The sequence below is a fragment of the Ursus americanus genome, chromosome 34, assembly GCF_024610735.1.
Source record: "Ursus americanus isolate L20-20 chromosome 34, mUrsAme1.1.p, whole genome shotgun sequence".
Classification (NCBI taxonomy): domain Eukaryota; kingdom Metazoa; phylum Chordata; class Mammalia; order Carnivora; family Ursidae; genus Ursus; species Ursus americanus.
Genome location: NC_142160.1, coordinates 119,529 through 133,013, shown reverse-complemented (window position 1 = coordinate 133,013; position 13,485 = coordinate 119,529). Strand labels below are relative to the sequence as shown.

At 41.1% G+C, this 13,485-nt stretch overlaps 1 protein-coding gene across 7 annotated transcripts in view; it reads left to right on the top strand.

Moving 5' to 3' along the window:
- LOC123776458 (uncharacterized) overlaps window positions 1-13,485 on the top strand; it is a 106,735-nt gene that overhangs the window by 27,234 nt on the left and 66,016 nt on the right. For all 7 annotated transcript variants that reach the window (XM_087858847.1, XM_045772447.2, XM_045772444.2 and 4 more), the window contains exon 2: window positions 9,028-9,126. In XM_087858847.1, the coding sequence (XP_087714973.1) occupies window positions 9,028-9,126 (99 nt within the window). The remainder of the gene's footprint in view (window positions 1-9,027; window positions 9,127-13,485) is intronic.

Genomic DNA, 13,485 nt, shown 5'->3' with positions numbered 1-13,485 from the left:
CCCATTTTTAATTGGATTTTTTGGGGTGGATTGTTGAATTGTAGGAGTTGAGTTGATCCATTTTGAGTTTATTTTTTGTGTGTGGTGTAAGAAAGTGATGCCATTTTATTCCTTTTTTCTTTTTGTTCTTTCTTTCTTTCTCTCTCTCTCTCCCTTTCTTTCTTTCTTTCTTTCTTTCTTTCTTTCTTTCTTTCTTTCTTTCTTTCTTTTTTTTTTAAGATTTACCCATCCACTTTAGAGAGAGCAGGGGGAGTGGCAGAGGGAGAGGGAGAGAATCTCAAGCAGACTCTGTGCCGAGCATGGAGCTCGATGCAGGGCTCTATTCTCACAATCCTGAGTTCGTGACCTGAGCTGAAACCAAGAGTCGGACACTTAACTGAGCCACCCAGGTAGCCCTAGTTTTATATTTTTTACATGTAGCTAGCTATCCAGTTTTCCTAACCATTTGTTGAAGAAACTGGTTTTTCCCCTATTATGTATTTTTTCCTGCTTTGTTAAAGATTGTCTGTATAATTGTGGGTTTATTTCTGGGCACTCCATTGTGTTCCATTGATCTATGTTTCTGTTTTTGTACCAGTACCTTACTGCTTTGATTGCTGCAGCTGTGTATTATATCTTGAAATCTAGGATTGTGATACTTCCAGTTTTGTTCTTTTTTAATATTGCTTTGGTTGTTTGGAGTCTTTTGTGGTTCCATCCAAATTTTAGGATTGTTTGTTGTAGTTCTGTGAAAAATGCTGTTGGTATTTTGATAGGGGTTGCATTAAACTTGTGGATTGCTTCGGGTAGTACGTTGTAACCTTGTTTGTTCTTCCAGTTCAAGTTCATGGAATGTCTTTCCATTTCTTTGTGTCATCTTTAATTTTTTTCATAAGTGTTCTATAGTTTTCAGAGTACAGATCTTTCACCTCTGTTGTTAATTCCTAGGTATTTTATTTCATTTTATTTTTTGGTGCAATTGTAAATGGAATTGTTTTCTTAATTTCTCTTTTTGCTGCTTCATTATTGGTGTATAGAAATGCAACAGATTTCTGTACATTGATTTTGTATCCTGTGACCTTACTGAATTCATTGAGTAGTTCTAATAGTTTTTTAGTGGAGTCTTTGGGTTTTCTAGATACAGTATCATGTTATTTGCAAATGGTGAAAGTTTTACTTTTTCTTTATCTGTTTGGATCCCTTTTATTTCTTTTCATTGTCTGATTGCTGTGGCTAGGACTTCAGTACTGTATTGAATAAAAGAGGTGAGAGTGAACATCCTTGTATTGTTCCTCACCTTAGGGGGAAAGTTCTCAGCTTTTCCCCATTGTGTATGATGTTTGCTGCAGGTTTTTCATGTAAGACCCTTATTATTTATGTTAGGTATGTTTTCTCTAAACCTGCTTTGTTGAGGGTTCTTATCATGTGTAGACATTGTACTTTTTCAGGTGTCTTTTCATCTGTTGGAATGATCATATATTTTTATCCTTTTTATTATTGATGTTATGTATCACATTGATTTGTGAATATCGAACTACCCGTGCACCCTGGGAATAAATCCCACCTATTGTGGTGAATGCTTTTTAAAATTTTTTTCAAAATTTTAAACAGTTTTTATTTATTTGTAAGAGAGTTAGCGAGCAGGGGGAGGGGTAGTGGGTAAGGGAGACAAGCTGACTCCCCGCTGAGCAGAGCCCAATGCCGGGGTGGATCCTTAGGACCCTGAGATCATGACCTGAGCTGAAATCAAGAGGCAGATGCTCAATTGACTGAGCCATGCAGATGCTCCCTGAATGGTTTTTTACATGTGTTGTTCGATTTGGTTTGCTAGTATTTTGTTGAGGATTTTTGCATTTATACTCATGAGAAATATTGGCTGGTTGTTTCTCTCTCTTTTTCGGTGGGGGGGGTGTGTGTCCATATCTGGTTTTGGTATCAGGGTGATGCTGGCCTCATAAAATGAATTTGGAAGTTTTCCTTCCTCTTCTATTTTTTGGAATAGTTTGAGAAGAGAAGAGAAGCTCTTAAGAAGAGAAACTTCTTTGTTAGAATTCACCTGTGAAGCATTCTGGTTCTGGACTTTTGTTTGTTGGGAGTTTTCTTTACTGATTCAGTTTAATTGCTGGTAGTTGGTCTGTTCATATTTTCTATTCCTGTTTCAGTTTTGATAGTTTTTATGTTTCTGGGAATTTGTCCATTTCTTCTAGGTTGTCCTGTTTATTGGCATACAGTTTTTCATTATAATCTCTTAAAATTGTTTGTATTTCTGTGGAGTTATTTCTCTCTCAGTTGTGATGTTTATTTGTTTTGTTTTGATTTTAAAGATTTTATTTATTTGACAGAGACAGCCAGTGAGAGAGGGAACACAAGCAGGGGGAGTGGGAGAGGAAGAAGCAGGCTCCCAGCAGAGGAGCCTGATGTGGGGCTCGATCCCATAACGCCGGGATCACACCCTGAGCCGAAAGGCAGACGCGTAACTGCTGTGCCACCCAGGCGCCCTGTTTATTTGGATCCTTTCTCTTTTTGATAAGTCTGGCTAGAGGTTTATCAGTTTTACCAATTTTGTTTTGTTTTGATTTTCAAAGAACCAGCTCCTGGTTTCATTGGTCTGTTGTTTTTTTTAGTTTCTATATCATTTATTTCTGCTTTAATCTTTATTATTTCCTTCTTTCTGCTGGTTTTAGCTTCACTTGTTCTTTTTTTTTTTTTTTTTTTTTTTTTTGATGTGAGGTTAGGTTGTATATTTGAGATTTTTCTTGCTTGAGGTAGGCCTGTATTGCTATACACTTCCTTTTTTTTTTCTTTTTTAAAGATTTTATTTATTTATTCGACAGAGATAGAGACAGCCAGCGAGAGAGAGAACACAAGCAGGGGGAGGGGGAGAGGAAGAAGCTGGTTCATAGCGGAGGAGCCTGATGTGGGGCTTGATCCCATAGCTGGGATCATACCCTGAGCCGAAGGCAGACGCTTAACCGCTGTGCCACCCAGGCGCCCCTATACACGTCCTTCTTAATACCACTTTTACTTTGGGGTATCTGGGTGGTTTATTAGGTTAAATGTCCGACTCTTGGTTTTGGCTCAGTCATGATCTCCCAGCTGTGGGCTCCAGCCCCACGTAGGGCTCTGTGCTCAGTGTAGAGTCTGTTTCAGATTCTTTCTCTCTTTCTTTAATAAATAAAATCTTTAAAAAAAAAAAAAAAGGACCGTTTTTACTGCATCCCAAAGGTTTTTGGAGCATTGCATTTTCATTTTTATCTGTTTGCATGTAATGTTTTAAAAATTTCTGGGGCGCCTGGGTGGCTCAGTCATTAAGCATCTGCCTTCACCTCACGGCGTGATCCCGGATCCCTGGGATCGAGCCCCGCATCAGGCTCCTCCGCTGGGAGCCTGCTGCTTCCTCTCCCACTCCCCCTGCTCATGTTCCCTCTCTCACTGGCTGTCTCTCTCTCTCTGTCGAATAAATAAATAAGATCTTTAAAAAATAATAAAATAAAATAAAATTTCTTCTTTGGTTTTCTGGTTGACCCATTTGTTGTTTAGTAGCAGGTTGTTTAACCTCAGTGTATTTGTGCTCTTTCCAGTGGTTGACGTCCAGTTTCACAGCATTGTAGTCAGAAAAGGTGCATGGTATAATTTCAGTCTTTTTGTGTGTTGAGGCCTATTTTGTGATCTAATACGTGATCTGTTCTGGAGAATGTCCCATGTATACTTGAAAATAATTTGTATTCTGCTGCTTTCAGAAGTAATATTCTGAATATATCTGTTAATTCCATCTGTTCCAGTGTGTCATGTAAAGCTGTTGTTTCATTGTTGATTTTCTGTGTAGATGATCTGTCCATCGATGTAACTGGGGTGTTAAAGTTCCCCACTATTATTTTATGACTATCGATTAGTTCCTCTATGTTTGTTATTAGCTGCTGTATTTGGGTGTTCCCATATTTGGTGCATAAATATTTATGATTGTTGTATCTTCTTGTTGGACAGTCCCCTTTATTATGATCTAGTGCCCTTCTTCATTTCTTGTTACAGTCTTTGTTTTAAAGTCTAGTTTGTCCAATATAAGTATTAAAACTCTGGCTTTCTTTTGACATCCAGTTTCATGATAAATATTTCTCCATTCCCTCACTTTTTTTTTTTTAAGATTTTATTTATTTATTTAAGAGAGGGAGCACCGGGGGCAGGACAGAGGGAGAGGGAGAAGACTCCTCACTGAGCAGGGAGCCGGACTCGGTGCTAAATCCCAGGACCCCGAGATCATGACCTGAGCTGAAGTCAGGTAGTTAACCACCGAAGCCACCCAGGCGCTCCTCCTCCCCTCACTTTCAATCTGTAGTGTCTTTAGGTCTAAAATGAGTCTCCTGGAGGCAGCATATAGATGGGTCTTTTTTTTAAACCATTCTGACGCTGTTCGTCTTTTGATTGGAGTGTTTAGTCCATTTATATTCAAATAAATTATTGATAGATATATATTTATTGCCATTTTATTACTTGTTTTGTCATTGTTTTTTGGAAATTTTCTTTGTTCCTTTTTTTTTTTAATTTAAATTCAATTAGCCAACGTATAGTACATCGTTAGTTTCAGATATAGAGTTCAGTAATTCATCAGTTGCATATAAACCCAGTGCTCATCACATCGTGTGTCCTCCTTAATGCCCATCACCCAGTTACCCCATCTCCCCACCCACCTCGCCTCTGGCATCCCACCGTTTATTTCCTGTAGTTAAGAGTCTCTCATGGTTCGTCTCCCTCTCTGATGACTTTTCCATTCTGTTTTCCCTCCTTTCCTCTATGATCCTCTGTGCTGTGTCTTATATTCCACATATGAGTGAAAGCATATGATAATTGTCTGTCTCTCATTGACTTATTTCACTTAGCCCAATACCCTCCAGTTCCATCCACATCGATGTAAATAGTAGTATTCATCCTTTCTGATGGCTGAGTAATATTCCATTGTGTGTATATATGTGTGTGTGTGCATGTATGTATATGCACAGTGCATCTTTATCCATTCATCTGTCAGTGGACATCTCGGCTCTTTCCACAGTTTGGCTATTGTGGACATTGCTGCTATGAACATTGGGGTGCATGTGCCTTTTCAGATCATTATATTTGTATGTTTGGGGTAAATACCTAGTAGTGCCAATTGCTGGGTCATAGGGTAGCTCTATTTTTAACTTTTTGAGGAACCTCCATACTGTTTTCCAGAGTGGCTACACCAGCTTGCATTCGCACCAACAGTGTATGAAGGTTCCCCTTTCTCCACATCCTCGCCAACATCTGTCATTTCCTGAGTTGTTTATTTTAGCCATTCTGCCTGGTGTGAGGTGGTATCTCATTGTGGTTTTGATTTGTATTTCCCTGATGCTGAGTGACATGGAGCATTTTTCTCATGTGTCTGTCGGCCATTTGTATGTTCTCTTTGGACAAATGTCTGTTCACGTCTTCTGCCCATTTCTTGACTGGATTATTTGGGTTTTGGGTGTTGAGTTTGATAAGTTCTTTATAGATCTTGCATCCTAGCCCTTTATCTAATATGTCATTTGCAAATATCTTCTCCTATTCTGTGGGTTGCCTTTTAGTTCTATTGAATGTTTCCCTTTGCTGTGCAGAAGCTTTTTATCTTAATAAAGTCCCAATAGTTCATTTTTGCTTTTGTTTCCCTTGCCTTTGGAGACATGTCTAGCAAGAAGTTGCTGCAGCTGGGGTCATAGAGGTTGCTGCCTGTGTTCTCCTCTAGGATTTTGATGGATTCCTGTCTCACATTTAGGTCTTTTATCTATTTTGGGTTTATCTTTGTGTATGGTGTAAGAAAATGGTTCAGTTCCATTCTTCTGCATGTGGCTGTCCAATTTTCCCAACACCATTTGTTAAGAAGAGACTGTTGATTTTCCATTGGATATTCTTTCCTGCTTTGTCAAAAATTAGTTGACCATATAGTTGAGGGTCCATTTCTGGGTTCTCTATCTCTGTTCCTTTCTCATCTTTGTCACTTTTGATCTCTCCTTTGCACTCACAGTCCCTTTAATATTTATTGCAGGGCTGATTTAGTGGTCATAAATTTCTTCAGTTTTTGTTTGGGAAGCTCTTTCTCTGTCCACCTATTCTGAATGATACCCTTGCTGAATAGATTATTCTTGGCTGCAGATTTTTCCCATTCAGCACCTTGTATGTATTATGCCACTTTCTTCTGGCTTGCTAAGTTTCTTTTGAGAAATCTCCAGCAAGACCTCTGGGTTTTCCCTTGTAAGTTAAGGACTTCTTTTGTTTTGCTGCTTTTAAGATTTTTTCCTTTGTCACGGTATTTTGCAAATTTAAGTACAATATATCTTGGTGTTGGCCTGCTGTTGTTGACTTTGATGGGAGTTCTTTCTGCCTCCTGGATTTGGATGTCTGTTTCCTTCTTCAGGTTAGGAAAGTTTTCAGCTGTTATTTCTTAAAATAAATTTTCTACCCCTTTTTCTCTCTTCTGCTGGGATCCCTATAATATGAATGCTCCTACACTTGGTGGATTCACTGACTTCCCTAGGTCAGTTCTCAATTTGCATAACTTTTTTGTCTCCTGCTTGCTCAGCTTACTTTCCTTTATTCTGTCAAGTCATTAATTCGTTCCCTGCTTCCTCTAGCCTATTTATTCCATCAAGTGTATTTTTAATTTCATTTATTATGTTCTTTATCTGTGATTCGTTCTTTTTTATTTCTTTGTTAAGAAGTATTATTTCTTTTTTAAGAAGTCCTGCACTGTTTTCTCAAGTTCAGTGAGTATCTTTTGTGATCATTGTTTTAAATTTTCTATCAGGCGTATTACTTATCTCCATTTTTGTTTTGGTCTCTTATTGTGGTTTTGTCCTGTTCTTTCATTTGGGACGTACTACTCTGTCTCTTCATTTTGTCGACCTCTCTCCGTTTCTGTGTATTAGGAAGGTCAGCTATGTCTCCTGCTCTTCTGGGTAACGGCCTTATGAGGAGGTCCTATAGTGTCATGCAGTGCAGTGTCTCCTGTTCCCCAGGGCCAGGTGCTTCAGGGAGCATCTTCCCGTGTGTGTTTCCTATGTCCTGGTTGCTTTGCCCTTTACTCCAGTTGTCTGCAGAGGCTCTTTGCGTGTTGTGGGTAGTGTTTGGACCCAGCTGGGGTATGGCATATTTAACAAGGTGTGTGCTCGTCCGTTTGCAAAATGTGTGGTTTGGAAAGGTAGTGTTGGTGGGGTTTGCATCAGTCTTCTTAGGGAGGGGGCTCACAGCAGCTGGACTGAGGCAAGCATGACTGGGAAGGGTGGATCCACTGTGGGGTGGGTGGGTAGGGCGTGATATAAGCGAATTAGTGAATGTCAGTGCTGTGCCACTTCCCACAGGTGGCTTTGTGTTTATGGTGAGGGGAGGGGGAGAGAAATAGCACCTGCCGGCTCCTTTGTTCCTGGAGGGATCTCTGGACATCTCCTGTCCATTCTCGGAGAAGAGTAAATCGCAATCCCTCCTGTTTGCCCCCATGCTGTATCTCTGCTGGTTTTGGTGGTGCTGTGGCTTTAAGGGCAGGGATTAGGCTTCCTAATGCCCTCTTGGCTCTCCCAGAGCCAAGCCCGCTGATTTTTAAAGTTCCAGGCTTTAAGTCCCACTGGTTCTAAGAACTCACTAAATTTGGCCCCTCACTTTCACAGCCAAATGTTCGGGGGATTTTCCTCCCCAGGCTCCCTGGTGTGATAGTCAGTTTCTCACCCTTCTTTATGCCACTGGCTCTCTCCTGACCACAGATGGCTGTAGTCTCTCTTTGCACCCAGTCTGTGTCTCTGCCCTTTCTGCCTTCTTAAATGTGGCCTTTTCTCTCCCTTTAGTTGTGGAGTTTGTTCTGCCAGTCTTCAGGTCATTTTCTGGCTTGTTTATGCTGATGTGTTATCTAGTTGTATCCCTGGGATAAGGGGAATGTAGGGCCCTCCAACTCCACCATCTTCCTGGCTTTCCCTTCCTATGAGACTTTTAAAAACAGCTTTATTGTCATTGACATAGATATTGTATGTACTTAAGGTGTATAGCTGATGTTCATGGTGTGTATTGTAATCATTGTCTCATTGTTTCAAGCTCTGTATGTTTGTTTTAGCTATTTTAGACAAAAATATATGGTTGTGTACAATTTTAGTCAAAAGTAAGAATCCAAAGCAAAAAAACCCCAAACCTTAAAGAATGGAGTTGTAACGGGGCAGTGTCTGCTTTGCATGAGACAGTATATGGCGCTCTCAGCCAGAGCACAAGGGTTTCCAACTAAGGAAGTGGAATGCATTCTCCTTACCATCACACTTAAAGCATCGGCAATCCTGAGAGCTGCTGAGCTGCTACTGGCAGGGAACATGGGTAACACAGGTGACACAACTATGGTTCCACTGCGCTGGAGGAAGAGACTGCCACTTGGGCTCCTCAGGCAAATGGGTTGCTGGCATCAGTGGGTGGAAGGAGGGCTGTGTCTGGAACCCAGGAGATTCTCTGAGGCACTTCTCAGTACAGCTGGCCCTTGAGCAACAAGGATTTGAACTGCACAGGTTCACTCTACATGGACTTTCTATGAAATGATACTGTAAATGTACTTTAAGATTTCTTAACATTTTCTTTTTTCTAGCTTTATTGTAAGAATGCAGTTTCGTAATACACGTGACATACAAAATATGTGTTAACCGTTACTGATAAGGCTTCCAGTTAAGAGTAGGCGATCAGTAGTCCAGTTTTGGGTGAGTCAAGTAACATGCGGATTTTCGACCGCACAGGGGGTTGGCACCCTTATCCCCGACATTGTTCTACTTTAATGCCCAGTAGAAAAGTTAGGGGAAAAGGACAGAACTGTGGAAGATCCAGATCCTGTAGCTACTGCAGATCTGGGTCACGGGAGAGGTGCTGGGGAGGATCAGCCGCTCACGTGTGTAGCAGGTGTGCTGAGGGCACCAGTTTTGGTCTCTCAGTTCGAACCTGTCCTTTACTCGGCATACCTGTCCTGCTTTGTGCTAGATAGAAACCGCAGACTGAAGAGGAGGAGGGACTGACTCCTTCCTGTCTTCTCATTTCTCACAGCTTCACTCTGATGACGCTTCTTCACGTTGGCAGTGGCGGTTCTTCCCGAGAGCAGCAGCCAAACCCAGTTTGCGGTTTTTCCAGCACAGGCAGAACCAGGTACACTGCGTCAGCCCCACCCATCACCCCCCAGAACTTCCCTCCAAGCCTAGAAATCCCACCACTGGCCAGGTGGCAGCCCTTCCGTAAGACTCTGGTTTAATAATTCAGTGGTGAACACTTTGTTCCCTTGGCCCAGGGAAATTGCATTTGGTTACCCGCGATTCCGTGGAACCCGAGTTCTCAAACTCTGGTCCCATGATCAGCAATGTCACGTTCTCCTGGGAACTTGTTAGGAGGGCAGATATTTTCCAGCACCACCTGGCCTCCTGTGTCAGTAACTGATGTATGATCAGGAACCTGTGCTCACCAAGCCCTCTAACTGACCCGAACGCTTGCTGAGGTTTGAGAACCATGTTGCCTAGTAAACAGTTCTTTTCATTAAGTTGTTTAAATAACTGGGGTGGGACACCCTGCTACTGTAGTATTCTACCAAAGTGTTTAAAGAAGTATCAACACCAATCTTCCTTAAACCCTTTGAGAAAACAGAAGAGGAGGGAACTCTTCCCATCTCATTCTGCATGGGCAGCATTACCACAGACATTACCAGCAAAGACCAATATCCCCTAAGAACATAGATGCAAAAATCCTAGAACAACATCAACGATTAGTGCTTTGCATCGTATTAAAGTGGCTACGCACCATGATCAAGTGGGAATTTATCTCAGTCGTTAACGCAAGGGTGGGTCAACACGTAACGATCAGTGAGCGTAAGACACCATGTGAACAAGAATGGAACAGTCATCTCAGTGCAAAGAAAGCATTTAACAGAATTTAACATCCTTTCCTAATTAAAAAACAGAAAACAAAAAACCACTCAACAAACCAGGAATAGTGGGAACTTCCCACAACATGCTGAAGAGAGTCTATGAAATACCTCCAGCTAACATGAGTTACTCAGTGGGGAAAAGCTGAAAGCTTTCCCCTGCGATCAGGAGCAAGACGAGGGTGCCTGCTTTAGCCGCTGCTCAGCACTGTAAGTTTTAGCCAGCAAATTAGGCGAAAATAACTAAAAGACATCTGAACTGGAAAAGAAAAAACCTATCTCTATCTATTTGGAGAGGACATGATCTAATATACAGAAAACCCTAATGAATCCACAAAAAAGGAACTACTGGTGCTAATTAATGTAACGAAGTTGCAGGATACGTGGTCAGCACACAAAAATCAGTTGTATTTTTGTACACTAGCAGAGAACAGTCTGAACTAATGGAAAGAAATCCCATGGCCATGCATAGAAAAGCTTCAACACTGTTAAGATGGCGACACCATCCAGTGGCTACAGGTTCAGTGTGATCCCTGTCGAAGTACGAGCTGCCTTCCCCCCGCCCCAGAAATGGAAAAGCTGAATGAAACAGACACTGAACAGCCAGAACAATCTTTAAAGAACCAAATAGGAGGACTCACACTTTCTGATTTTAGAACTTATTGTAAACCTAGCAGTCAAAGTCATGTGGTCCTGGCGTAAGAACAGACCAGTGGGATAGAACTAAAAGTCCAGAGAGAGACCACACACATCCTTGTTCATCAGATTTTTCACAGGGGTGCCAGTACCTGTCAGTGGAGAAAGATCGCTTCAACGAGTGCTATTGAGATGACTGAATACTCACATGAGAGAGAATGATATTGAAATCCTATCTCCCATCACCTATAAAAAGTAATTCATGATGGGCCAAAGTATAAAACTTAGATATTATGGGCAAATTTTCATGACCTTATATGTAGTAGTGAATTCTTAGATATGGCAACAAAAGAAAAAACCGAGAAGCTGGACTTCATCAAAATTAAAACTTTTTTTTTTAATGATTTTTTATTATATTGTGTTAGTCACCATACAGTACATCCCTGGTTTCCGATGTAAGGTTCGATGATTCATTAGTTGCGTGTAACACCCAGTGCACCATGCAATACGTGCCCTCCTCACTACCCATCACCGGCCTATTCCACTCCCCCACCCCCATCCCCTCCGAAGCCCTCAGTTTGTTTCTCATAGTCCATAGTCTCTCATGTTTCATTCCCCCTTCTGATTACCCCCTTTTCTTTATCCCTTTCTTCCCCTACCGATCATCCTAGTTCTTATGTTCCATGGATGAGAAAATCATATGATATTTGTCTTTCTCTGCTTGACTTATTTCACTTAGCATTATCTACTCCAGTGCCATCCATGTTGCAGCAAATGTTGAGAATTCGTTCTGATAGCTGAGTAATATTCCATTGTATATATGGACCACAGCTTCTTAATCCATTCATCTGTTGAAGGGCATCTCAGTTCCTTCCACGATTTAGCTATTGTGGACAATGCTCCTATGAACATTGGGGTGCATATGGCCCTTCTCTTCACTACATCTGTGTAGTGCAATGGCTGGATCATAGGTAGCTCAATTTTCAACTTTTTTTTTTTTTTTAAGATTTTATTTATTTATCCGACAGAGATAGAGACAGCCAGCGAGAGAGGGAACACAAGCAGGGGGAGTGGGAGAGGAAGAAGCAGGCTCATAGCGGATGAGCCTGATGTGGGACTCGATCCCGTAATGCAGGGATCACGCCCTGAGCCGAAGGCAGACGCTTAACCGCTGTGCCACCCAGGCACCGCTCAATTTTCAACTTTTTAAGGGACCTCCACACTGTTTTCCAGAGTGGCTGTACCAACTTGCATTCCCACCAACAATGTAGGAGGGATCCCCTTTCTCCACATCCTCTCCAACAATTGTTGTTTCTTGCCTTGTCTATTTTTGCCATTCTAACTGGCGTAAGGTGGTATTTCAGTGTGGTTTTGATTTGAATTTCCCTGATGGCTAATGATTTTGAACATTTTTTCATGTGTCTGTTAGCCATTTGTATGTCTTCATTGGAAAAGTGTCTGTTCATATCTTCTGCCCATTTTTTGATTTGTTTGTTTCTCGTGTATTGAGTTTGAGAAGTTCTTTGTAGATCTTGGATACCAGTCCTTTATCTGTAGTGTCCTTTGCAAATATATTCTCCCATTCCGTGGGCTGCCTCTTAGTTTTTTTGATTGTTTCCTTGGCTGTGCAGAAGCTTTTTATCTTGATGAAGTCCCATAAGTTCATTTTATCTTTTGTTTCTCTTGCCTTCGGAGATGTGTCATGAAAAAGGTTGCTTTGGCCGATGTCGTAGAGGTTGCTCCCTATGTTCTCCTCTAGGATTTTGATGGATTCCTGTCTCACATCGAGGTCTTTCGACCTCGATGTGAGACATTTGGAGTTAATTTTTGTGTATGGTGTGAGAGAGTGGTCAAGTTTCATTCTCTTGCATGTAGCTGTCCAATTTTCCCAGCACCATTTATTGAAGAGACTTTTTTCCACTGGATGTTTTTTCCTGCTTTATCAAAGATTAGTTGCCCAAAGAGCCGAGGGTCCATTTCTGGGTTCTCTGTTCTGTTCCATTGGTCTATGTGTCTGTTTTTGTGCCAGTACCATGCTGTCTTTGTGATCACAGCTTTGTAGTACAGCTTGAAATCCGGCATTGTGATGCCCCCAGCTTTGTTTTTCCTTTTCAACAGTTCCTGGAAATTCGGGGCCTTTTCTGTTTCCATACAAATTTAAGGACTATCTGTTCCAGTTCTTTGAAAAATGTCCTCGGTATTTTGATCGGGATAGCATTGAAGTGTAGATTGCTCTGGGTAGCATGGACATTTTAACTATGTTAATTCTACTGATCCATGGGCATGGAACATTTTTCCATCTTTTTATGTCTTCCTCAATGTCTTTCAAGAGTGATTTATAGTTTCTAGAATATAGGTCCTTTACGTCTCTGGTTAAGTTAATTCCAAGGTAACGTATGGTTTTTGGTGCTATTGTAAATGGGATGGATTCCCTAATTTCTCTTTCTTCGGTCTCGTTATTCGTGTATAGAAATGCAACTGATTTCTGAGCATTGATTTTGTATCCCGCCACATTACTGAATTGCTCTATAACTTCTAATAGTTTGGGAGTGGATTCTTTTGGGTTTTCCATATAGAGTATCATGTCATCTGCGAAGAGAGACATTTTGACTTCTTCTTTGCCGATTTGGATACCTTTGATCCCTTTTTGTTGTCTGATTGCTGTTGCAAGGACTTCTAGTACTATGTTGAATAATAGTGGCGAGAGTGGACATCCTTGTCGTGTTCCTGATCTTAAGGGAAAGGCTTCCAGCTTTTCCCCATTGAGAATGATATTTGCTGTAGGCTTTTCATAGATGGCTTTTATGAGATTGAGAAATGTACCCTCTATTCCTACACTCTGAAGGGTTTTAATCAGGAAAGGATGCTGTATTTTGTCAAATGCTTTTTCGGCATTGATTGAGAGGATCATATGGTTCCTGATTCTTTTCTTGTTGATATAATGTATCACGCTGATT